Here is a 22,667-nt window from a genome sequence, read left to right as displayed (position 1 = left end):
ATAAAATAAAAATACTCAGTTATTAATGTTATTGTTTTTATTAAAAGTCTTGATAACTCCTTTTTTATGTTGATTAGGGTCATTGTAATGATTTATTGATCTTTCAAACACAGCCTTATTCATTACTCAGGTAAGAAAATTCATTACTTTAAAATATATATATTATTAATATATGATCATTTCTTTCTTCTTCCTTTTTGGGAAGTGTTACAATATTTTTCAAGTAGTTTATTGCTTGAATTTAAGTTTACAGCTGCCTAAGAGTATAACCAAATTTGTAATGATGAACCATACGCCAGTGTAATTTCTAAAAATTAAAATATACAGTGTAGTCACATTTTTGTTTCTAAAATTGAATTTAGTTCATGTAGGAGTGTTAAACATAGTGTATTTCCTTGATTCTAGGCCCAACTTTTTCATATTTTAACTTTTCTGAAATCAGAGTGTGTCTAATACTAGACACATATATGTGCGTCTCGGTTAGTATATAGAATTTCTCTTTTAACCCCAAAGTTGTTGTTTAGTTATTGGTGTGACTTTGTGGGTCAGCTCTGCCCAGGAAGAGAGAGAGTAAGCAGGGGGCCAACAACGGAGCATTAAGAACTCATAACATTTGAGGCAGAGGACGAGGCACAAGAGAGTGAGCAGAGTTAAAGATGAAGCCGGAGGTAACGGAGCGCAGAACTGAGGGGGGGATCACTGCAGATGGAGCATCTGCCCACTGTGAGGAGGTCACGGAGCATCTGGGTCGGCAAGTGCCGTGGAGTGTGGCGGTACTAAGACGTCGTTGGTACCGTAGGGGGAAGCCAGGATAACTTCTGGGGGTGAGCACCACGACCAGAGGAGTGAGAGTATTTGTTTCCATGCTTATGGGAGAAGCCATCAGAGAGTCAGCTATTGGAAACACAATAAATGAAGGGCAAATGAATGGAGCAGGATCTTGAGGAGATTTTAGCAAGAGGTAATAGAATTATCCCTTGACTGGAGGAAGAGTACTTTTAAAATAATGGGGAAAGGAGGAAATATAGCTATAAAAATAGGTGGCTTTGTTGGTTGGGGCAGGGCACGGAGGAGGTTTTGGCTGACAGCGAGGTTGTCTGAGGAGGAGGAGGAGAGGCAAGGCTATGAACTTAAGAGTGGTGAAGGTGTGCCACAGCTGCTGAGGAGACGGTGAGCAGATGCTGACGAGGGATGTATTAACACAACATTGTCCTGCTGAGCACTCAGGGGGCTCAGCTGAGATGGAGCAGAATCTGTATGCCACATCCACAGAAACGTGGTTTTCTCCAGCATGAAGCAGCCAGGTTGTAAGTGCAGAAAGGAGATGGCTGGCTGAGTTTAGCCAGGATGGTATAAACAGAGGGACAGTGGAGAAAGAAAGAGATTGTTGGCAAGAGAATGAAGAATGAAGTGCATCTGGACGGGAAAATGCATATGGATAAACTGTGAAATGAATATGGACAGGCTTGTTAGGGAAGAAAGTTACAACCGGACGGGTGTTATTATTTGGAGATCTGGAAAGAGTCAAAGGAGGAAAGGTGTATAAAAGTTAAAAGAATATAAGGTTGTGGTCCAAGAGGAGGAGAGAAGTTTAAGATTTCAGAGGTGAACTGTCCAGAGTGAAGTCATAAGAGTAAAAAGGGTTTTCCACAGAGATGTTAAAATCAGTCTAGGGACAAGACTGTGATGAGCCCAGGGCCAAAGTCCTCAGCAGTGGGGGGAAATGAGCAGGAGGTTAACAGATGGCAGCACCAGAGGGTGAAATGATTGCAGCCTGGAAGCAGGAGGGAGGAGCACGGAGAATGCATACTTGTATCCGCTATAAAAATGGAGATGAGGGGACATTTGTTCCCCTTTTCTCAAGAAGGCTGCGCAGAAGGCAGTTTTCTTAGATTTCACTTAAAACAAGGACAAAAAGTCAGAGGAAGCAGGAGTGTTTGTGGACACAACCGGTGTTCCAAAAAGCACAAAGGAAAGCTTTGTAAGGGGAGATAAGCAGTGATGGGGAAGATGAAGCAGTATCGGACACTGGATGTGCCTGCCTTTGAGGCTGAGACTCAGCTTGGCTGTTAGTCAGGCCAGTGAAGTCATTTCTGGAGGTGGGTGCAGGCTGCAGGGAGGATCGGATTACAGTGAATGAAATGGATGCAAAGTGTTGCATCTCAGGGTGATGGAGAAGACAGTTCTCAGAGAAGAGTAAATGGTTATTGGCTGGAAGAATACATGAAACGGGGTCTGCTTCAGACTAACTTGCTTCGAAATTAAGTCTGAATCTTTTTTACTTAAAGAACAGTATGCACGGTAAGTTGTAACTGGATTTTGGTCAGAGACAGGCACTGTGCTATAAAAATACACAAGTAATGTGGTGCTCTGGAAAGAACATAGATCCTGTCACGTTCCAAACAGTACAAAGGGAGTACATAATCCTGTGAGATTTTTATAATTTTATTTTTATAATACTTGCCTATAAATATTTTATAAGTTCAGGTTCAAAAAGTAATAATTCTGTTATGTTTGGCTTACAGGTCATGCCTTGACTGCATTGGTAAAAATGCTATAATTTTAGAAAGTCAGATATCTTTATTACCTCCTAAACTTCTCCAACAAGTACTCAAAAAAATAACATTTTGGACTGCAGCTAATCACCGGGAAGAACAAAGAGCCCAAAAAGAAGAAACAGAAAATAAATATCAGTGGATCAGTAGCAATTAAGTTGTTATATATGCTTTATGTTTAATATGTTTAAACATTTTAATCAGACTGTATATTTACCCCCCAAATTGGAGGCTTTATTTAGAAGATAAAATCTGAAACAGAAATTCTATGTTAAAGTGATTGTATGGCATGAGATATATGGGAAGAAGATGTTAATGGCAGATTAATTTATATTTGTAAATTAATTTAATTGTAAGTTGCAGGAAAAAAATCTACTTTCTAAAAATAAGTACAATTGTCAGAGACTTTAACTCACTGTGTCCTCTTTACAGGAAAGATTATACAAATTTGAGAAGAATAAGAAATTACCCCCAAGGACTTAGGGATTCTCCAATATAAAGACAAATAGATATATAAAAACACCTCATGTCAGCTTTCAGAAAGAATAGATTTTTCTCAAGTCACTTTAAAGTCACCTAAAGTTTCCCATTAAGTAATTCAGTTATTTAAAGAACTTCTCCTTAAATAACTAATGTAACTGGCCAAAAGAAGAAAATAGGCAGGCACTGGTATGGGATTAAATACTGAACTCCTTTGAGCATTTATCTAGTAAAGTATTCTTGGTCGTCTTTATTTGAGTAGGGAAATGAACGTCTTCAATTGTCTTTTTGCCACCTCTAAGTTGTTTGATGGTCCCATTTTTTCTGTACATATAAAGACAATGTTTGAAAGCGTTACAGTAGAGATTTATCATACAGGGTTTGACATATTGAGAGGCAGTATAGTTATTAACTTTTGATACACCTTAAAATACATTTTGTCTTGGGGACATACTTATAAAAAGTAACCTTCAGTAAATTATGAAAGGGGATGATAATCTAGTAGTTTATCTTTCTAGAAACTCATTTTGGCCCACACCATTCTACAGAGTTGGTGCTCAAGACCCAGGATATTCAAAATACCTTGTCTTCCCATTTCTTTTCAGTATTAACTCCCTATAAAGAAATGGAACATGAATATTTATCTTTGTAGTCCTTAAAATAGTACTTTTGCCATAATTAAGAAGTTCTTCATATATCACAGTCATATCCATCCATTGCATTACTAATAACAAGGAATTACTGAAAACTCAGTGTATAAAATTACTCTCTACCGTACTACCATGCAAGTTGGCTCTGCAATTTAAAATGTTAAATGTATTTCTATATTGAAGTATATGTGTAATTTATAATGAAAATTACAGTAGTTTGTAGATCTTAAATTTTAGAGATATATTTTATATATATATGTACTGTATTTTGGATGTGTAAAACTTCTATTTATGTATTGAAATATTTTGTGTTTGCATTTTATTTATTATACAAACTATACAGAATTACTATTTCCCTAGTTTTGTTAGTGTGAACCAGTCATTAGAATTAATTGTGCAAACAATACTTCAGCATAAGTTTTCATTTCTGCTTACTATTTTTAGGCTGAATAACAGATTTAGAAAGTGAGTCTCACAGGTAATACAGGTCTTAGAAGTAATTATTTTATTACTATGAACTTTAATATCAGCAGTCTATAAGGAAAAACTATCTAAATCTATTAGATAGTGATAAATGACACTGAGTGGGATGACCTCTTAAATGGTTTCTGAATTATTTCAATACCTTCTCTAGCCTCTTAGAAAAGCACTTCTGTTTATAAATGGTTTACCTAAACATTAAAAGTTAGATTAGCCCCGCAAAACACACACAAAAACACACACACTTGTGTTGTTAGATTAGCCCCTCAAAACACACACACTTGTGTTAAGAGGATGAAAATCTATATATTATCTTTGGCACACAAAACTGGTGCTCTTCTTACTTGACTGATTATGCTGTACTACTTCAAAAAGTTATGTTCTGAGGTAGCCCCATTGTACGAGTGGTAGGGAATTCTAATCTGATCTTCAGTTTCCAAAACTTGCCTTAAAGCAGGGCTTCCCTGCTACTAAGAGATATAGAAATTCTGAGAGCTGGCAAAACCAGTTTTGAAAATCCCTAGTCAAGCAGTATTCATTCCTCATTCTTACCTCTTACGGTTTACAGTCAACTCTTGTGTTGTTGACCTGTATAGGAGCCCAAGGCAACATCAGCCTCATAACTTTAAACCCTCCCTTATGGATTCTCTGTTTGAAAGATGGGTCTAGAAGGTTGACTTTTTCTTTTTCCAGGTGGTTCACAAAATAGGTTTCCAGTCTGATTTTCAAGGAAAAAGAATTTCTGGCCATCTTTATTATGTATATCAGAATATTCTTCCAGTTGTCAGGAAGGATTCTTTTGAGGTATTATCATTTTTAGAATGATACAGTAAATGGCATATCAAAATTAGTATCTTTTCCAAGTAGTATCTTTGCAAAAACACCTTTAAAAATTATTAGCCTCTTGATAGCTTAAAAATATTCTTTAGAACTTCATACTGCCAACCCAGAAACAAAGTGATGTTTTCACAAATACATTATTTATATGTATGTATGTGTGTGAGAGAAATAATATAAACTCAATAAAGTAGAATGATTTTCATGGAAGTACATATTGTTTGAAAAAGTAAAATTTTGATTTCAGAACACTTGAAACAATTTTAAGAATTCCCATTTTTTGGTGCCTGTTTTTCCATTGTATTAATATTGTGATTCTATTGGAATTTCCAGCTTGATGAAGTTACCATGTGGTCCATCATGTGGGTACAGCAAGAACATTTTCTAAATCACCCACGTAATGGACTGAATGTTTATATCCCCACAAAATTCATATATTGAAACCCTAAACCCCAGTGTGATGGTTTTTGGAGGTGGGGTATTTGGGAGGTAATTAGGTTAAGATGAGGTCATAAGGGTGGGGACTGGTGATGGATTAGTGGAAGAGACCAGAGCTCTCCTTCTATGTCCCTTCCCTATGAGAAGGCAGCCCACTGCAAGGCAGGAAGAGGGCCCTCACTAAGTACCAAGTCTGTCTGTACCTTGATCTTAGACTTCCTAGCTTCTAGAACTGTGAGAAATAAATGTTGTTTAAGCCATCCAGTCTGTGGTATTTTGTTATGGTTGCCTGAGCTAAGACAAACCTGAAGTCCACAGTTTACCTCAGGGTTCATTCTTGGTGGTGTATGTTTTATAGGCTTAGACAAATGTGTAGTAACATGTATCTGCCTTTATAGTAACATAGAAACTAAACACTGCTCTAAAAATCCTCTGTGTTCTGCCCATTTATTCCTCCCTCCCCACTAAGCCCTGGCAGCCATAGATACCTTAACTGTTTTCATATTTTTGCCTTTTTCATGTTATACAGTTAGAATTATACAGTATGTACCCTTTTTAGATTGACTTATTTCATTAGTAATATGCATTTGGGCTTCCCTGGTAGCTCAAATGGTAAAGAATCTGCCTGCAATGTGGGAGATCCGTGTTCAATCTGAGTCGGGAAGATCCCCTGGAGAAGGAAATGGCAACCCACTCCAGTATTCTTGCCTGGAAAATCCCATGGACAGAGGAGCCTGGCAGGCTACGGTCCACGGGGTTGCAAAGCGTCAGACAGGACAATATGCACTTAAGTTTCCTCCATGTCTTCTCACGGCTTGAAAAAAAATGGCTCATTTTCCAGTACTGAATAATATTCCATTGTCTCAGTGTTTTACAAGTGAGGAATCAAATTTAGATCACGATAATTCTTAATTTTCTCTTGATCTAATTGAAAAGTGTCACATAAAATGTAAGCTAAAATAGTGTCTGTGAACAGGATTCACTTTCCTCCCTGAAGGCCTGGGAGGTGAAGATTTCTGAAACACTTTTTAAGCACAGTTTTCCAAACTGGGTGGAGGATGCACCACTGAATTAAAATTTATGCTGGACCAAAAGAGCTTATCGAGAAGAGACGTCATGAACCGCTCGGCAGGCACATCGGGGTGCCACGCAGTCCCGGAGCTGGCTCGCACACACAGCGGCGCCTCCGCCCGGAAGCCGCCCAGCAATTGCGGCTGGGGCCACCTGGGACCATGCGTGAGGGTAGTGATGCCACCCCCATCCATTGTCCTGGGAAAGACAGGGCACCGACTCTGGAGACCCTGAAACCTGAAACTTACTAGCTGAGCAATTTGCTAGCCCTTTCTGGGCTGTGAACATCCTTCAGTCAAACAAGACCTTTTTTGACAGAGTCTGGCTAATGCAGCATCTCCTGAATTCAGCAACCTCCTGAACGGAAGCTCGGAGGTGCTTGGAAATGCCCTTAGCTTCTGGGCCCCGGTCCGGCAGGCGCAGGCTGCGGGAGGACCCGGCGCTGGGGGCGCTCAGCGCCAGCCGCGCTTCCGGATCCCGGCGAGCGGCGTCAGCGGAACGGGCGGCTCCCAGCGCGTCGTAAACAAGGGCCCTCCGCGGCGAGAAGCGAGCTGGAGGCGGGGCTGACGGGCTGGAAGCTGGTATCAGCCCGAGGCGGACCCTTGCCCGCCCTGCTCGCGTCCCTGCGCCCTCGCTGCCTCTAGCCCGCAACCCCTACTCAAGCGGCCAGAGGCCGTCCTCGCAGAGACGGGCCGGGAGGACAGAATCCCGGGCGGCGGGGCGCGGCCGTAACACCAAACCTTTCGCCGCCGCCGCACGTCTCGTTCTTTTCCTTTGTCTTTTTCTCCTCCGCGGGTGCGGGGATTCCTGGTGAACCGAAGTGCAGCCTCAAGATGGCCGATGGCTACGAGGACCTGCGGGAGGACGAGCTCCCAGGGCCAGCCTACGAAGGCTACGAATCCGCGGAGCTCGCCTGCCCCGCCGAGCGCAGCGGCCACGTAGCCGTCAGCGACGGGCGCCACATGTTCGTCTGGGGCGGTTACAAGGTCAGTGGGCGGCTGAGTCGCGCGGGCGTCGGCCGGCAGTTACCGGTCGGGGGCGGCGGGAGGGCCAGGGTGGCCGCCCCGGGCACCTTCAGCGCCCCCGCGCCGCGACTCCGCCGGTTGGTTCATTCTCTTGCGAGTGTGGGAATCTTCCCACGGGTCTCCCCACCCGTCCCAGGGCTCCTGGGCTGTTGTCACGCCCGCCTTCTGCTTACAAAGCCTGCTCCCTGCTCCCCTCTCCCTGCCAGCGCTTGCCCATGTCCGAGCTTTACCTGCGGAGGGCGCGGCGGGTGGTGCGAGACCGCGGAACGTTTTTATTTACAGGGTTGGTGTGTAAGAAGTGACGGTGTGTGAGGTCACTCTTGTTATTGGGCATCGAGCCGGGGTCCGGTGCCCGCTGATGCCGTGGCCCACTTACGGGGAGACGGCCTCCTAGGGAAAATGCATCGGAATTCCCCAAGGCCGCAAGAATTGGCTTGTTGAACCTTCCCGCCGGTTCAGGAGTCCCAGCTACACCTGTGCACCTGCCATCCTAGTGTTATTCCAATGTTTCGGGGCTATTTTCCTTTTGGTTTCAGCTGAGAAAGGGTTGAGATTTTTCACATCAAACTCCTATAAAGAAAATTAATGGAAAATTTATATCAATAACCGAAAAAAAAAGATTAAGAGTAACAGCTTTTACCTACAGAATGCAGCCCTTTGACCCTTAGTCATGAACCAGTATGATTAGTTACCAGTTGAGAGCATGTAGTTGAGTTTCTTTTCTTTTCCTCTGTCTGGAAATCCTGCCCAAGTGCCTCCTATTTAAACCTTCTCACTAGTTCTCTTGCCCTTTTGCTTTTAGAGCTTCTTAATAACACTCTGCATTCTAGAATCGTCTTATTTCATTTGCTGGAGTGGTTCGGATCTGTTCTTACCAAAAATATTTTTGTCCCTTTTAAAAAAAAATGATCTGCCCCCGCTCCAATTTGCTAGAAATCGAGTCCTGTACACCAATGCCTTCCCTGACTTGGAAGCACTAGGTGATTCTGGTAATAGATTTTAGCTTATGCTACAGTTGATGTGACCATTTTTTTGAGCTGACTCTGAAATGATAGCTGGGAAAAAGCTGTCTTGATTACTTCCTTTGGTTCCTTTCTCCTAATCCTAATTAATCTGAAATGTTTTCCCCAGCCTCCAATGAATAGGTGTTCAGAAAAGAGGGTATTTGGTAGGAGCAAGGTGGCTGGTACCGGGTGACTTTTATTAAAATGTAAATAATTGCCTTGGAGAAAGGTAAAACTGTTAATCTTCAGTAGGAAGAGGGAAGGTGAGGGGGGAGGGGAGAAGGGTTGTGCGGGTGGCAGATTCTGAAGGTGAGTTGTGGAGGGCCTGGACGCCCAGGGCTGAGGCAGGGTGGAGAAGCGTGACTAGTGAAGTAAGTTTGTAGTTCTCAAACAGGCCTTCCTCCACATTCTGGCTACAACCCTAAGAGTACCACACACCGGAGGCCCTTGGAAGATTGTTTTGATTTCAATAAACCTTAGCTTCATACACAGAAGTCAGTTTTCCTCCTCCTGCCAAACTGACGTACTCTGGGTCAACCTGCTATCTTGCTGCCAGCCTTTTTGTTTCATAAGTGGTGGAGTGGAAAGAGAAATGTTTACATGCCCAGATGTTCTGTTCTGTTTTTCAAGCTTATGACTCTGACACCCATTCTTAGTGAACTGCAACTGTTTGCTGTATGTCAATATTGTTCGGAAAGTGGCCAGGGTGGTTCAAAGTCTGGAGAGGTCAGGCAAAGTGGTTGAAGTTGCAAATTCAGGGAAAGGAGGCTGGAATCCTGCTTCCACCATTCCTTGCTGAGTAGCCTTGGGCAACTTCTTGGAGAAATCTATACCAGCTATTTCTTATGGTTGTTGTGAAGATTCAATATAGCACTCCATGGATAGCACTTCATTAGTTCTGGCATATAGTAAGCTCTATCTGAAGGGAAATGGAGCAGAACAAGGAACTTAAGATTTTGTACAAGGACTTAATATTTGCAGTTCTGCCCTCCCTGCTTCTTGGCAGAGAATGAATGGCTAAAAGGGAAGAACGTCTGACCTGTTAGTGTGGATCAGGTGCTTTCAAGGTAGAACTTTCTTTAGCCTGCCAACATGACACACATAATCTTCCATGAGGTCATGTAACTCAGATTTGGTGCGTGGAGTGTTATGGATAAAGTGGCCTTAGAGATTAGCTGGAGATCTTACTTCATGCATCATTGCAACTGCTGTATCAAGAATTTGAATTGAGGCCTCTCTATATTAATCATTACTTTAAGTATGAGGTATGGGGTAGGGAGAACTGTACATGTAATAGAATTGTTAAAACCTGTTTAACTTCTTGTAACTCTCAGTATCTCAAATGAGATAGATGTGAAAAAATATACAATAGTGCCTCTTTAGAATACAAGTTATTTTTTGTATTTGCAACTTTTTGTTGTTGTTTTAGAGTAATCAAGTCAGAGGATTATATGACTTTTATCTGCCTAGAGAAGAACTCTGGATCTACAACATGGAGACTGGAAGATGGTAACTGTGGATATTAAGAGGGGGACTAGAACATCCAAATGTGGTTGCAAACAAAAACATACTCTGTAAAACCCATACTACTGAATAAAAACACTTTAATTAAAGATACTAACCTAGCTGTATATTTTGAAAACTGTTCTACTAGTTTAGCTTAGCTCCTGAGCTTAAATACTTTTGTATTTCTTCAGTAGTTACTAGATGCTTTTATGACCTTTGAAGAAATTTCTATTCAGAAGTGTGTCAAGTATTATAGCAATATTAAAGAGGTAGAAGCTTCAGATCCTGGAATGGAAATACATAAAAGTTCCATATATATATTCAATATGTTATGTCTTCTGTTATGTATTTTGAATGAGAGAAGAATTTGTAGACTATATTTGCTAGAAATAAAGGTAGTATTATATTTTAATGAGCTCTAATATTAAAATTTCTATGCAGATTTCTTTGATTTAGCATGTTTTGCCTTAAAAACAAAATTAAATTTGCCATCCATGCAAATGAGTTATTCTGAAAGGACTTTTTGCTAGTTTCATACCAGTAATACTCATACGTTCTTAGCAGAATTAATAAATTCTCAAAATGCTGGGTTGGCTGTGTTTGAGGAATTAGAAAGTAGTTTTCCCCATGGGTTGCTTTGTGAAAACTTGGTCTGTTATATATTTTAGCATATTTGAGATCTCAGAACTAGGAGAATACTAGTTGCACTTAAGAGTTCAACTAAAAATAAACCAGGATTATTTTTGCATATAGCTAGTGTTAATCTAGCTGTTTAACACTCTTTTTCTAGAGAACTGGACATTTATAATTGTATTCCTTTAATGGGGAAACTTAAAAAAGAAATTCAATCCCATGAAGAATTTTTACAAAATAAGCCTATCAAAACTTAAAAATTGGGAATTCCCTAGTGGTCCAGTGGTTAAGACTCCACACTTCCACTGCAGGGAGCACAGATTCAGTTCCAGGTCGAGGAACTAAGCTCCTACATGTCCCACAGCACAGCCAGAAACAAACAAACAAACATAATGCTTAACATAGATGAAGCGATATTAGGAGTAGAAGCCCTTGAATGTGATATTAATATTCTGAATCTTAGAATTAACTTTTTGATTCAGATTCACTTTTAGATTTAGAATGAGTTAAAACAGGTAAAGAGCACTCAGAGGAATGGTTGGCCTATAGTAGACACTACCTGAGTGTCTGTAGTATTACATAAGGTCAGAATCAGACTAATTCGAATGGCTAAAGGTGACTGAATTAAAAAACTTATTAATCCGTCAGGACTGAGATATTGAAGTTTTCTTCCTTTGGGTTCTTGGCCCACTCAAAAAAACAAAACCATCATTTATGGTCAAGTAACTAGAAAAAGCAAACAATTTAGTTAGAGAAATGTTGAGATGGTTTGCTCCTAGAGTGATATATGACATGTAGGCGTTCAGAACTTCCCATGCTGTCACGTTAGTGCCTGCTGGTGCAGCCTGTGGAGTGGGTGAAAGGGACAAGGTCATTCTTCTAATTAATTTTAGAGTTAGAAGAGATCTCAGTATAGCTACTCACCCCTTATTTTTTCCTTTTATTGTGGGGATAGAATTAGAAGACTGGATACATTGTTGCATTTCTTCTTGGGGAAATTTATTTACATTCAGTTTTTTCCCTCTCAGGAAAAAAATTAACACTGAGGGTGATGTTCCTCCTTCTATGTCAGGAAGCTGTGCCGTGTGTGTGGACAGGGTGCTGTACTTGTTTGGAGGACACCATTCAAGAGGCAATACAAATAAGGTTAGTGTGTGTAAGGATGGTTTAAGGTAACTTTGTCCTTTTTCAGACCACTTTAGAGTTCTAAGGTTAGCCCAGTTTATTCCTGTTCAAGTTCAAAAACATGTGTACTTGATTGTGGTATGTTCTTTGCAGCTACTTATTCTCTTATTAATAAAATGCTGTATATTAGATGAATATTAGTAAACTAAAAAAAAGATGCAGTTTGGGGGGCGGGGTGGGGTATTGGTGGCTCAGATAGTAAAGAATCTGCCTGCAATGCACGAGACTTGGGTTCAGTCCCTGGGTTGGGAAGATCCCCTGGAGAAAGGAATGGCTATTCACTGCAGTATTCTTGCCTGGAGAATTCCATGGACAGGAGCCTGGCGGGCTACAGTCCATGGAATTACAGTGAGTTGCACACAACTGAGCAACTAATACACACAGTAAAATTTAACAGGCTACAACTCAAAAAGCTGTAAGGAGAAATTAACACTGACAAAATTTCATATACTAATATTCCTATAACATGCCACTATAAGATATTGTTGTTCAGACTTTGTCTATGTTTTGCCCAAATAGGGAAAAGGCATGTTTTTCTCAGGCCCGTACGAGACAGATGCAGTCAAAAGGTGCATGTAATGTACGTTCAGTTCAGTTGCAGTCATGTCCAGCTCTTTGAGACCCCATGGACTGCAGCACGCCAGCCCTCCCTGTCCATCACCAACTCCCAAAGTTTACCCAAACCTATGTCCATTACATTGGTGATGCCATCCAGCCATCTCATCCTCTGTTGTCCCCTTCTCCTCCTGCCTTCAATCTTTCCAGCATCAGGGTCTTTTCCAATGAGTCGGTTCTTCACATCAGGTGGCCAAAGGATTGGAGTTTCAGCTTCAGCATCAGTCCTTCCAATGAATATTGAGGACTGGTCTCCTTTAGGATGGACTGGTTGGATCTCCTTGCAGTCCAAGGGACTCTCAAGAGTCTTCTCCAACACCACAGGTCAAAAGCATCAAGTCTTTGGAGCTCAGCTTTCTTTATAGTCCAACTTTCACATCCATACATGACCACTGGAAAAACCATACTACTAGCTTTGACTAGACGGACCTTTGTTGGCAAAGTAATGTCTCTGCTTTTTAATATGCTGTCTAGGCTGGTCATAACTTTCCTTCCAAGGAGTAAGCGTCTTTTAATTTCATGGCTGCAATCACCATCTGCAGTGATTTTGGAGCCCAAAAAAATAAAGTCTGTCACTGTTTCCACTGTTTCCCCATCTATTTCCCATGAAGTGATGGGACCAGATGCCATGATCTTAGTTTTCTGAATGTTGAGTTTTAAGCCAACTTTTTCACTCTCCTCTTTCAAGAGGCTCTTTTGTTCTTCGCTTTCTTCCATAAGGGTGGTGTCATCTGCATATCTGAGGTTATTGATATTTCTCCCAGCAATCTTGATTCCAGCTTGTGCTTCCTCCAGCCCAGTGTTTCTCATGAGGTACTCTGCATATAAGTTAAATAAGCAGGGTGGCAATATACAGCCTTGATGTACTCCTTTCCTGATGTAGAACCAGTCTGTTGTTCCATGTCCAGTTCTAACTGTTGCTTCCTGACCTGCATACAGGTTTCTCAATAGGCAAGTCAGGTGGTCTGGTATTCCCATCTCTATCAGAATTTTCCACAGTTTGTTGTGATCCACACAGTCAAAGGCTTTGGCATAGTCAATAAAGCAGAAATACATGTTTTTCTGGAACTCTCTTGCTTTTTCCATGATCCGGCAGATGTAGGCAATTTGATCTCTGGTTCCTCTGCCTTTTCTAAATCCAGCTTGAACATCTGGACGTTCACCGTTCACGTACTGTTGAAGCCTGGCTTGGAGAATTTTGAACATTACTTTTCTAGCATGTGAGATGAGTGCAATTGTGCAGTAGTTTGAGCATTCTTTGGCATTGCCTTTCTTTAGGATTGGAATGAAAACTGACCTTTTCCAGTCCTGTGGCCACTGTTGAGTTTTCCAAATTTGCTGGCATATGGAGTGCAGCACTTTCACAGCATCATCTTCCAGGATTTGGAATAGCTCAACTGGAATTCCATCACCTCCACTAGCTTTGTTCGAAGTGATGCTTCCTAAGGCCCACCTGACTTCACATTTCCAGGATATCACACCATTGTGATTATCTGGGTCGTGAAGACCTTTTTTGTACAGTTTTTCTGTGTATTCTTGCCACCTCTTCTTAGTATCTTCTGGTTCTGTTAGGTCCATACCGTTTCTGTCCTTTATCAAGCCCATCCTTGGCATGAACTGTTCCCTTGGTATCTCTAATTTTCTTGTATAGATCTCTGTTGTTCTACTGTCCCATTCTATTGTTTTCCTCTATTTCTTTGCATTGATCACTGAGGAAGGCTTTCTTAGATCTCCTTGCTAATCTTTGGAACTCTGCATTCAAATGGATATATCTTTCCTTTTCTCCTTTGTCTTTCACATCTCTTCTTTTTACAGCTATTTGTAAGGCCTCCTTAGACAACCAGTTTGCCTTTTTACATTTCTTTTTCTTGGGGATTGTCTTGATCACTGACTCCCGTACAGTGCCATGAACCTCCGTCCATAGTTCTTCAGGCACTCGTATCAGATCTAATCCCTTGAATCTATTTGTCACTTCCACTGTATAATCGTAAAGGATTTGATTTTGGTTATACCTGAACGGTCTTGTGGTTTTCCCTACTTTCTTCAATTTAAGTCTGAATTTGGCAATAAGGAGTTCATTATCTGAGCCACAGTCTTGTTTTTGCTGATTGTATAGAGTTTCTCCATCTTTGGTTGCAAAGAATATAATCAGTCTGATTTCGGTGTTGACCATCTGGTGCTGTCTATGTGTAGTCGTCTCTTGTATTGTTGGCAAAGGGTATTTGCTATGACCAATGCGTTCTCTTGGCAAAACTCTGTTAGCCTTTGCCTTGCTTCTTTCTGTACTCCAAGGCCAAATTTGCCTGGTACTCCAGGTGTTTCTTGACTTCCTTACCATTGTGTTTGGCAGGACAGAGGAACAGAAAACAAAAACTGTTAACCCAAGAGGTGATGCTTGAGTGGAATCACATAGTATAGTTGGAAGGAGTATTATGCAAGATATATAGGTACCAAGATGCAGAGTTACACGCAGATATGTCTGGTTTATGGAAATGCCAAGTGACTTGGTGAAGACGAAGCATGTGGGTTGAACTGGTTTCAGATTTCAAACTGTGCTCCTAGGAACTCTAGGGATTTGGGGGGGGGATGCTTTGGGACACCTGTGAGAGAAGTATATGGGGTTAGACAGGCTCCACACCACCCTTTTCTTCCTTCCTTTTAACAATTGTAGCTCCACCTATTTATTTATTCACAGTTCACCCTAAGGTAAATCACAGTTCACTTTAATTAAGTGAATAGTGTTGCATGCTCTTTGGGTTTGGACAAAAGAGCTATTCCAAATCCTGAAAGATGATGCTGTGAAAGTGCTGCACTCAATATGCCAGCAAATTTGGAAAACTCAGCACTGGCCACAGGACTGGAAAAGGTCAGTTTTCATTCCAATCCTAAAGAAAGGCAATGCCAAAGAATGCTCAAACTACCGCACAGTTGCACTCATCTCACACGCTAGTCAAGTCATGCTCAAAATTCTCCAAGCCAGGCTTCAGCAATATGTGAACCGTGAACTTCCTGATGTTCAAGCTGGTTTTAGAAAAGGCAGAGGAACCAGAGATCAAATTGCCAACATCCGCTGGATCATGGAAAAAGCAAGAGAGTTCCAGAAAAACATCTATTTCTGCTTTATTGACTATGCCAAAGCCTTTGACTGTGTGGATCACAATAAATTGTGGAAAATTCTGAAAGAGATGGGAATACCAGACCACCTAATCTGCCTCTTGAGAAATTTGTATGCAGGTCAGGAAGCAACAGTTAGAACTGGACCTGGAACAACAGACTGGTTCCAAATAGGAAAAGGAGTTCGTCAAGGCTGTATATTGTCACCCTGTTTATTTAATTTATATGCAGAGTACATCATGAGAAACGCTGCTGGACTGGGAGATACACAAGTTGGAATCAAGATTGCCGGGAGAAATATCAATAACCTCAGATATGCAGATGACACCACCCTTATGGCAGAAAGTGAAGAGGAACTCAAAAGCCTCTTGATGAAAGTGAAAGTGGAGAGTGAAAAAGTTGGCTTGAAGCTCAACATTCAGAAAAGGAAGATCATGGCATCTGGTCCCACCACTTCATAGGAAATAGATGGGGAAACAGTGGAAACAGTGTCAGACTTTATTTTTCTGGGCTCCAAAATCACTACAGATGGTGACTGCAGCCATGAAATTAAAAGATGCTTACTCCTTGGAAGGAAAGTTATGACCAACCTAGATAGCATATTCAAAAGCAGAGACATTACTTTGCCAACAAAGGTTCATCTAGTCAAGGCTATGATTTTTCCTGTGGTCATGTATGGTTGTGAGAGTTGGACTGTGAAGAAGGCTGAGCGCCGAAGAATTGATGCTTTTGAACTGTGGTGTTGGAGAAGACTCTTGAGAGTCCCTTGGACTGCAAGGAGATCCAACCAGTCCATTCTGAAGGAGATCAGCCCTGGGATTTCTTTGGAGGGAATGATGCTAAGGCTGAAACGCCAGTCCTTTGGCCACCTCATGCAAAGAGTTGACTCATTGGAAAAGACTCTGATGCTGGGAGGGATTGGGGGCAGAAGGAGAAGAGGACGACAGAGGATGAGATGGCTGGATGGCATCACTGACTCGATGGACGTGAGTCTGAGTGAACTCTGGGAGTTGGTGATGGACAGGGAAGCCTGGCGTGCTGCGATTCATGGGGTCGCAGAGAGTCGGACACGACTGAGCGACTGATCTGATAATGACATATATCCATTATTATAATGTCACACACAGTATTTCATTGTTCTTAAAAACTTCTGAACTTGTGTATACATCTCCTCTCTCCCCCTAAACTCCTGCTAACTATCAGTCTTTTTATTGTCTCCATAGTTTTGCCTTTTCCAGATGGCATATAGTTGGAATCTATTTTTCTTTTCTTTGCCATCCAAAGAAAAGCCTTTATAACATCACTCATGGCTCACCCATGCATGGACCTGACATGCTGTCAGTGGCAAACTTCCCCACTAAATGCTGTACCTTTTCTTTCCGTGTTGAGCCCTGTCACACTGGTCCTGCCCAGCAGCATGTGGAGGTGCAGGGGAGTCTGTGTTTTCTGTTTCTTCATAGGAAGGCCACAAGTCTTGCCCCTTGTCACAGTGAACCCAGATTTCTGTTGGGTATGTTGTAAACAGAGAAGCCATTTCTTCGGCTTATTTTTATATTTAGGCGTTTGCTTAAGATTTTGTTGGAAGAAAGGGTTTTGTGCCTAAAAGGTTTTGTGAGGTACTGCTGTAGGCTGTTGTTGAGCCATCTATTTTTCAGGGTCAAGGGGGAGAAAACTAACTTTGACACAACATGAGGAAACTTGGGGAAAAGACTAGTTGTGGCTTTAGTAAAGGGGAGTGGTCAGAGAAATGGTTAATAGTTAAATCAGTACGGTTGAGGAAAAGAAGCCTTAGGAGCCTAAAAAAAAGAAGTTAACTTATTGACTATTTAAATGTAAGTACCTGGATGTGAACCCTCTGAAAGACAAATGAATATTTAATCTTTTAAGATTTATCCTTAGCTCCTAGAGTTAAGTGGGCACTTAAGACATGTTTGTTAAATTGAAGATGAATTGCTAAGTTTGTTTTTTTTTGTAATACCATCCCACAATACATAAATTAGATCGGTACAATTTAAAGTGCCTATCTCAGGCAAAGAACGTAGTAAATTAACACGCTTTCTAGTCCTTCAGCCAAAAAGTGGTATGGGGGAAAAAAAATAGGCTGAACACAAACAAGGTGCACAGTGACTTAGGTAATTTACATTCTGGCAGAAATTTCTTCCCTAGACTCAGACTAGGTAACATTTTACAGAATGGCAACCAGTTTGCAATTATACTTTTAGTAGTACTGAATTAGATGACATTCTTATCGGCATAAATGCAATAACATTAAACACCAAGGTTGAATTTCCTTCATGTAACAAAATCTAACATTGCTTCTGGCAGTTCTACATGCTGGATTCAAGGTCTACGGACCGAGTATTACACTGGGAAAGAATTGACTGCCAAGGAGTTCCTCCATCATCAAAGGACAAACTCGGTGTCTGGGTATATAAAAACAAGTGAGTGAGCTGCACTGTAGGTTTGGGTTTTTATGTGGAAAGTACTTTACCATTCACGTATCCTTTGCTAATAACCATTGTAATCATGTAACATGCCTATGAAGGCCCATAAAGATTAATTAGTGGCAAAGCACCTAAGACATCATTGTTAGCCATATTAGCCATTATTATTTAAGTATTTTTATATACTCCAGTGTGCCTTCTCAGCTCATGAAATATTACAAAACAAAAAAAAAAATCTCTTGTATCCTGTGGATGTTTGAATTATTCATTTCTTGGTTTTTTATCAAACAGGTTAATATTTTTTGGAGGGTATGGATATTTACCTGAAGACAAAGTATTGGGAACTTTTGAATTTGATGAAACATCTTTCTGGGTAAATGAAGTTTCATATTTGCCTATGTGGCCTACTTAGTCTATTGATACAATATATACTTCGTTTGCTATTAGCTTTGTTCATTTTGCCCTGTTAATAAACCAAAGGTTGTTTTACAAACATTATTTGTAAAAACTAACTCAGATTCTTACTTATTTTCTGTAGAATTCAAGTCATCCAAGAGGATGGAACGATCATGTACATATTTTAGACACTGAAACGTTTATCTGGAGCCAGCCTATAACTACTGTGAGTTACTGAAGAATAATGAATGAATTATTAAAGCAAGGGCAGTTGCCAACTAGTTGCCCTTCAACGAGAAGGGCAGTTGGCAAGTGGTGTAAAATTGACAGTTCATTATTCTCCAAGGAGTCTAAAACTAAAAAGTTAATGAATGTATAGGCTAGCCCAGTATCTATCATCTAATAGCTGTTAAAAGTGGTATAGTTTGTAATTAAATAAATGACCTAGTGCTGGATTGGGATTTAAATTACTCAAATGTTAGATGTCTTTTTCCTCTGACACAGTGTCATATAATGTTCTAGCTTTTATTTTTAAAGAAAAGTAAAGCAAGTAAGCATTCTATTAACTAGCCCATTCAGTAATGTTTCTCAAAAGCTCCCAGTTTTGGTAGTCAGCCTTCAGTACTGCTGTTTACTACAAGTTTGCACTTAAGCTTAAGAGCTCAAGTGTTCTGCACATTCTATCCCACTTCCAGAAAAGACTTCTTTCTGGTATTTATAAAACGTGCACTTATTCATTAAATTGTTTTTACGACTTAACTAGGGTAAACCACCTTCACCTCGTGCTGCCCATGCCTGTGCGACTGTTGGAAACAAAGGCTTTGTGTTTGGAGGCAGATACCGCGTGAGTATATAAAATAGTTTCAAAGATGTGCTTTTCAGTTACTCAGAATGATAACTAATTTATCCTTTTTTAGGATGCTAGAATGAATGACCTTCACTATCTTAATCTGGATACATGGGAGTGGAATGAACTGTAGGTATCATCTAGATGATTATTTAGGAAAGTTTTTCAAAAAAATTCCAATGGATTTTCCCCTTACTCTCTATTCTTTCCTTTTCTGTAACAGTGAATCTTAAGTAAACATGATCACTAAATCCTTAAGGAATCTTTAAATTTTCAGTGCCCATAACTATGTCTAGCACATAGCATGTGCTCAGTGTTTGTTGAAAAGATCTAAAGTTGACCTTCCTTCCAAGGAAACAGTTCACTGAAAAGCATGTAGTTGTTAATATCTAGAAGCCTTTTTTAAAATCTCTTCAAAATTCCATATAAAATTTTAGTATTTCTCTGCTTTAAATACAGTAGCAGCTTTTAAATGCAGATATTTTAACTTAGCTATCATTTTCAGAATTCCACAAGGCATATGCCCAGTTGGCCGATCTTGGCACTCACTAACACCAGTTTCTTCAGATCATCTCTTTCTCTTTGGAGGATTTACCACTGATAAACAGCCACTAAGTAAGTACTTTTAAAATATTTTTATAAGTTATTATACATCATTCGTAAGTAATATAAATAGCTGGAAAAAAATCAGTATTTTAGGTGTATCAGAGGGCTATAGGGATGGTTAGAAGGTTTGGTATTAATTTTGATCCTATAATATACATACAATTGTTTTCATATGACACATCAATCTGTCCAGTAAAAAAAGAAAATTACCTAGAGCTCTTTGCCCTGCTGAATAAATGGCTGTAACATGAAAAGGGCTTACATGCCTAACTGCAGGGAAAAAAAGGAAATACACTTTCTGTATCTACTCAAAATCTGATTTATTACTGCTTTTACTAAAGCTGCACTCTTTAAGTATCAGTGTCACATTGACAGAATAACATACTTAATGCTTTTTTCTTTGCTTTAATCAGGTGATGCCTGGACATACTGCATCAGTAAAAATGAATGGATAAAGTTTAATCATCCCCATACTGAAAAACCAAGGTATGAACTATTTAAAAGGTAGTTCTTATGTTGAGTGAGGTCCTTAGAGATGTATAAGACTGGTAATGAATGAGAAAATTCAGTTGGCTGCATTCACTTCCTCATAAAAACCCTAGCATTCACTAAGGTTTAATTTGAAAGAAAACCAAGGTTCTTAGTATTAGTGCTTTCTTTTTCATCATCTGTGCATGAAAAACAGGGCTGGATTTTGCTTTTTGCTTCATTAGAATAATGACATCGTTAAAATTTATACTAAAGCTCTTTACCAGAGTAGAACTGCTTCTAGATTTGTCATCTGAAAAAGGAAATTCTAGTTCTCTTCTAGGAGAGAATTCAAAACCCTAAACAATGTTTGAGGGTGAGGGAATCAAGAACTTTCAATCAAATTTACAGTTATGCTATATAACAAACACTAGGAAGTTGAATTGTCCAAAAAGAGCCTGTTAGAACACTGCTACTTTTCTTATCTCAGAATTGTTACAGAGACTGCTAAAAGGAAATGATGTAGTCAGAATTGTTGTTCAAAGCACATTTGTTTAATGTTAGCTTGCATTTTGGAGAAGGCAATGGCACCCCACTCCAGTACTCTTGCCTGGAAAATCCCATGGATGGAGGAGCCTGGAAGGCTGCAGTCCATGGGGTCGCTGAGGGTCGGACACAACTGAGCGACTTCACTTTCACTTTTCACTTTCATGCACTGGAGAAGGAAATGGCAACCCACTCCAGTGTTCTTGCCTGGAGAATCCCAGGGACGGGGGAGCCTGTTGGGCTGCTATCTATGGGGTCGCAGAGAGTCAGACATGATTGAAGTGACTTAGCAGCAGCAGCAGCTTGCATTTTTATCCACGCCTCTAACCTTAGTAGTACAGTCATGCCATTAAGATGCCTTTCAGCACAAATACTCTTTCCAGAGAGTCAGGCCTGAAGATGCTCTGTTTCACTCAGGCAGAGTAAAACATTCCTCAGATGTTTTGTGTAAGGATAGCTGACCCTGCCTATGAAAAGGAGAGGGCATATACCACTCATCTCCCAAAGACTTATAAAAACTCATAAAAACCTAGAGAACAGATCGTTCATTTCAGACTCCTCATTGCATAAATTAGGAATGGATGATATCTAGATAAAAGACACTGATTTTTCTAGCTTTTTGTTCTTTTCCTTGAGATAACTGTGTCTCAACTTTATGTTTTGGTCTGTGCTAAAGACCTTTAGTCTTTATTTCATCATCTCTATTCTCTAGTATAAATTACCAATTTGGTGTTTGGGTTGACTTCAAACAAGTTCTTGTTTTAAATGTAGATTATGGCATACAGCTTGTGCCAGTGATGAAGGAGAAGTTATTGTGTTTGGAGGGTGTGCCAATAACCTTCTTGTCCATCACAGAGCTGTAAGTACACCACCCTTTATTAAAGGACACTTCATATTATTGCTAAAACTTTCTTGTGAAGTACTTTTAATGTATTCTTGTCTATTTTTCAGGCACACAGTAATGAAATACTTATATTTTCAGTTCAACCAAAATCTCTTGTAAGGTAAGTAACTTTACTTGGTACTTATTTTAAATTGTTTCTTAAACACTTTGAATTAGTGTTCTTGAAAAAAAAAATAGGTTTGTGGATAATTTAAGGGCAATAATAAGCTTTCACTGATAAAACTATCCAGTTCCTATGAAAATCTTTAAAGTGCTTTTTCTTTTTTGGTAGTTTTAATATACTTCTAAAGTGAAATTATTTTTCTTTGTCCACTTTCAGGCTAAGTTTAGAAGCTGTCATCTGCTTTAAAGAAATGTTAGCCAACTCATGGAACTGCCTTCCAAAACACTTACTTCACAGTGTTAATCAGAGGTTTGGTAGTAACAACACTTCTGGATCTTAAGGCTTCATAGATAATGCCTCTGATCACTTGCATGGACATCAATTCTGTAAACATCAGAGTGAAATCATTTGTATAATTATATACACTGTTGTAGTTTGCAGCTTTTTAGTTTTAATGTGCATGTGAATGGCCTAGAGAACCTATTTTTGTGTCTAAAGTTTACAATAAATGTATTTAACAGCAGAAGTTAATACTTGGGCTTTTTACCCAAAGGAATGATTATTTCCTATTTGGTAACAACAGGGTCTATATCTGTAGAAACACTGTATTATTCCTACCAGTATCAAAATGGTGAAGTTACTTTTTAAAGACATTAATATTTTAGCTGTTTCTTGAGTAGTCTGTTATGTTGAATTTAAAACATTAGGCTACATAAAGTGGTTGTTGATAGGACTAAGCTGGTAAAAGAAACCTTGGAAG

At 40.0% G+C, this 22,667-nt stretch overlaps 2 protein-coding genes and 1 pseudogene across 4 annotated transcripts in view; 2 read left to right on the top strand and 1 right to left on the bottom strand.

The window, feature by feature from the left end:
- KLHDC1 (kelch domain containing 1) overlaps nucleotides 1-5,217 on the top strand; it is a 39,976-nt gene extending 34,759 nt beyond the window's left edge. For all 3 annotated transcript variants that reach the window (XM_006063142.4, XM_006063143.4, XM_025295816.3), the window contains 2 exons: nucleotides 78-130; nucleotides 2,526-5,217. In XM_006063142.4, the coding sequence (XP_006063204.1) occupies nucleotides 78-130; nucleotides 2,526-2,712 (240 nt within the window). In that variant the 3' untranslated portion in view covers nucleotides 2,713-5,217. The remainder of the gene's footprint in view (nucleotides 1-77; nucleotides 131-2,525) is intronic.
- A 1,764-nt stretch (nucleotides 5,218-6,981) lies between these two features.
- On the top strand, nucleotides 6,982-22,433 carry KLHDC2 (kelch domain containing 2). The gene is made up of 13 exons (XM_006063144.4): nucleotides 6,982-7,497; nucleotides 9,970-10,049; nucleotides 11,708-11,825; nucleotides 17,919-18,034; nucleotides 18,329-18,410; nucleotides 18,576-18,659; nucleotides 19,197-19,277; nucleotides 19,351-19,409; nucleotides 19,786-19,895; nucleotides 20,300-20,372; nucleotides 21,672-21,759; nucleotides 21,852-21,904; nucleotides 22,124-22,433. The coding sequence occupies exons 1-13, from the start codon at nucleotides 7,345-7,347 to the stop codon at nucleotides 22,245-22,247; spliced, it is 1,221 nt and encodes a 406-aa protein (XP_006063206.1). The 5' UTR covers nucleotides 6,982-7,344; the 3' UTR covers nucleotides 22,248-22,433.
- Nucleotides 17,031-17,151, bottom strand: LOC112577883 (annotated as a pseudogene).
- Nucleotides 22,434-22,667: the final 234 nt, after the last annotated feature.

The sequence above is a fragment of the Bubalus bubalis genome, chromosome 11 (assembly GCF_019923935.1).
Source record: "Bubalus bubalis isolate 160015118507 breed Murrah chromosome 11, NDDB_SH_1, whole genome shotgun sequence".
NCBI classification, from domain to species: domain Eukaryota; kingdom Metazoa; phylum Chordata; class Mammalia; order Artiodactyla; family Bovidae; genus Bubalus; species Bubalus bubalis.
The sequence above is the reverse complement of the archived record's forward strand: the minus strand, read 5'-3'. Positions and strand labels throughout refer to the sequence as shown.

Excerpts from the sequence above, each read along its gene's own strand:
- KLHDC2 (XM_006063144.4), top strand. The coding sequence starts at position 7,345 with ATGGCCGATGGCTACGAGGACCTGCGGGAGGACGAGCTCCCAGGGCCA. Across the intron at positions 19,278-19,350 it reads TGTTTGGAGGCAGATACCGC|GATGCTAGAATGAATGACCT; the intron begins GTGAGTATATAA and ends ATCCTTTTTTAG. Across the intron at positions 19,896-20,299 it reads CACTGATAAACAGCCACTAA|GTGATGCCTGGACATACTGC; the intron begins GTAAGTACTTTT and ends TGCTTTAATCAG.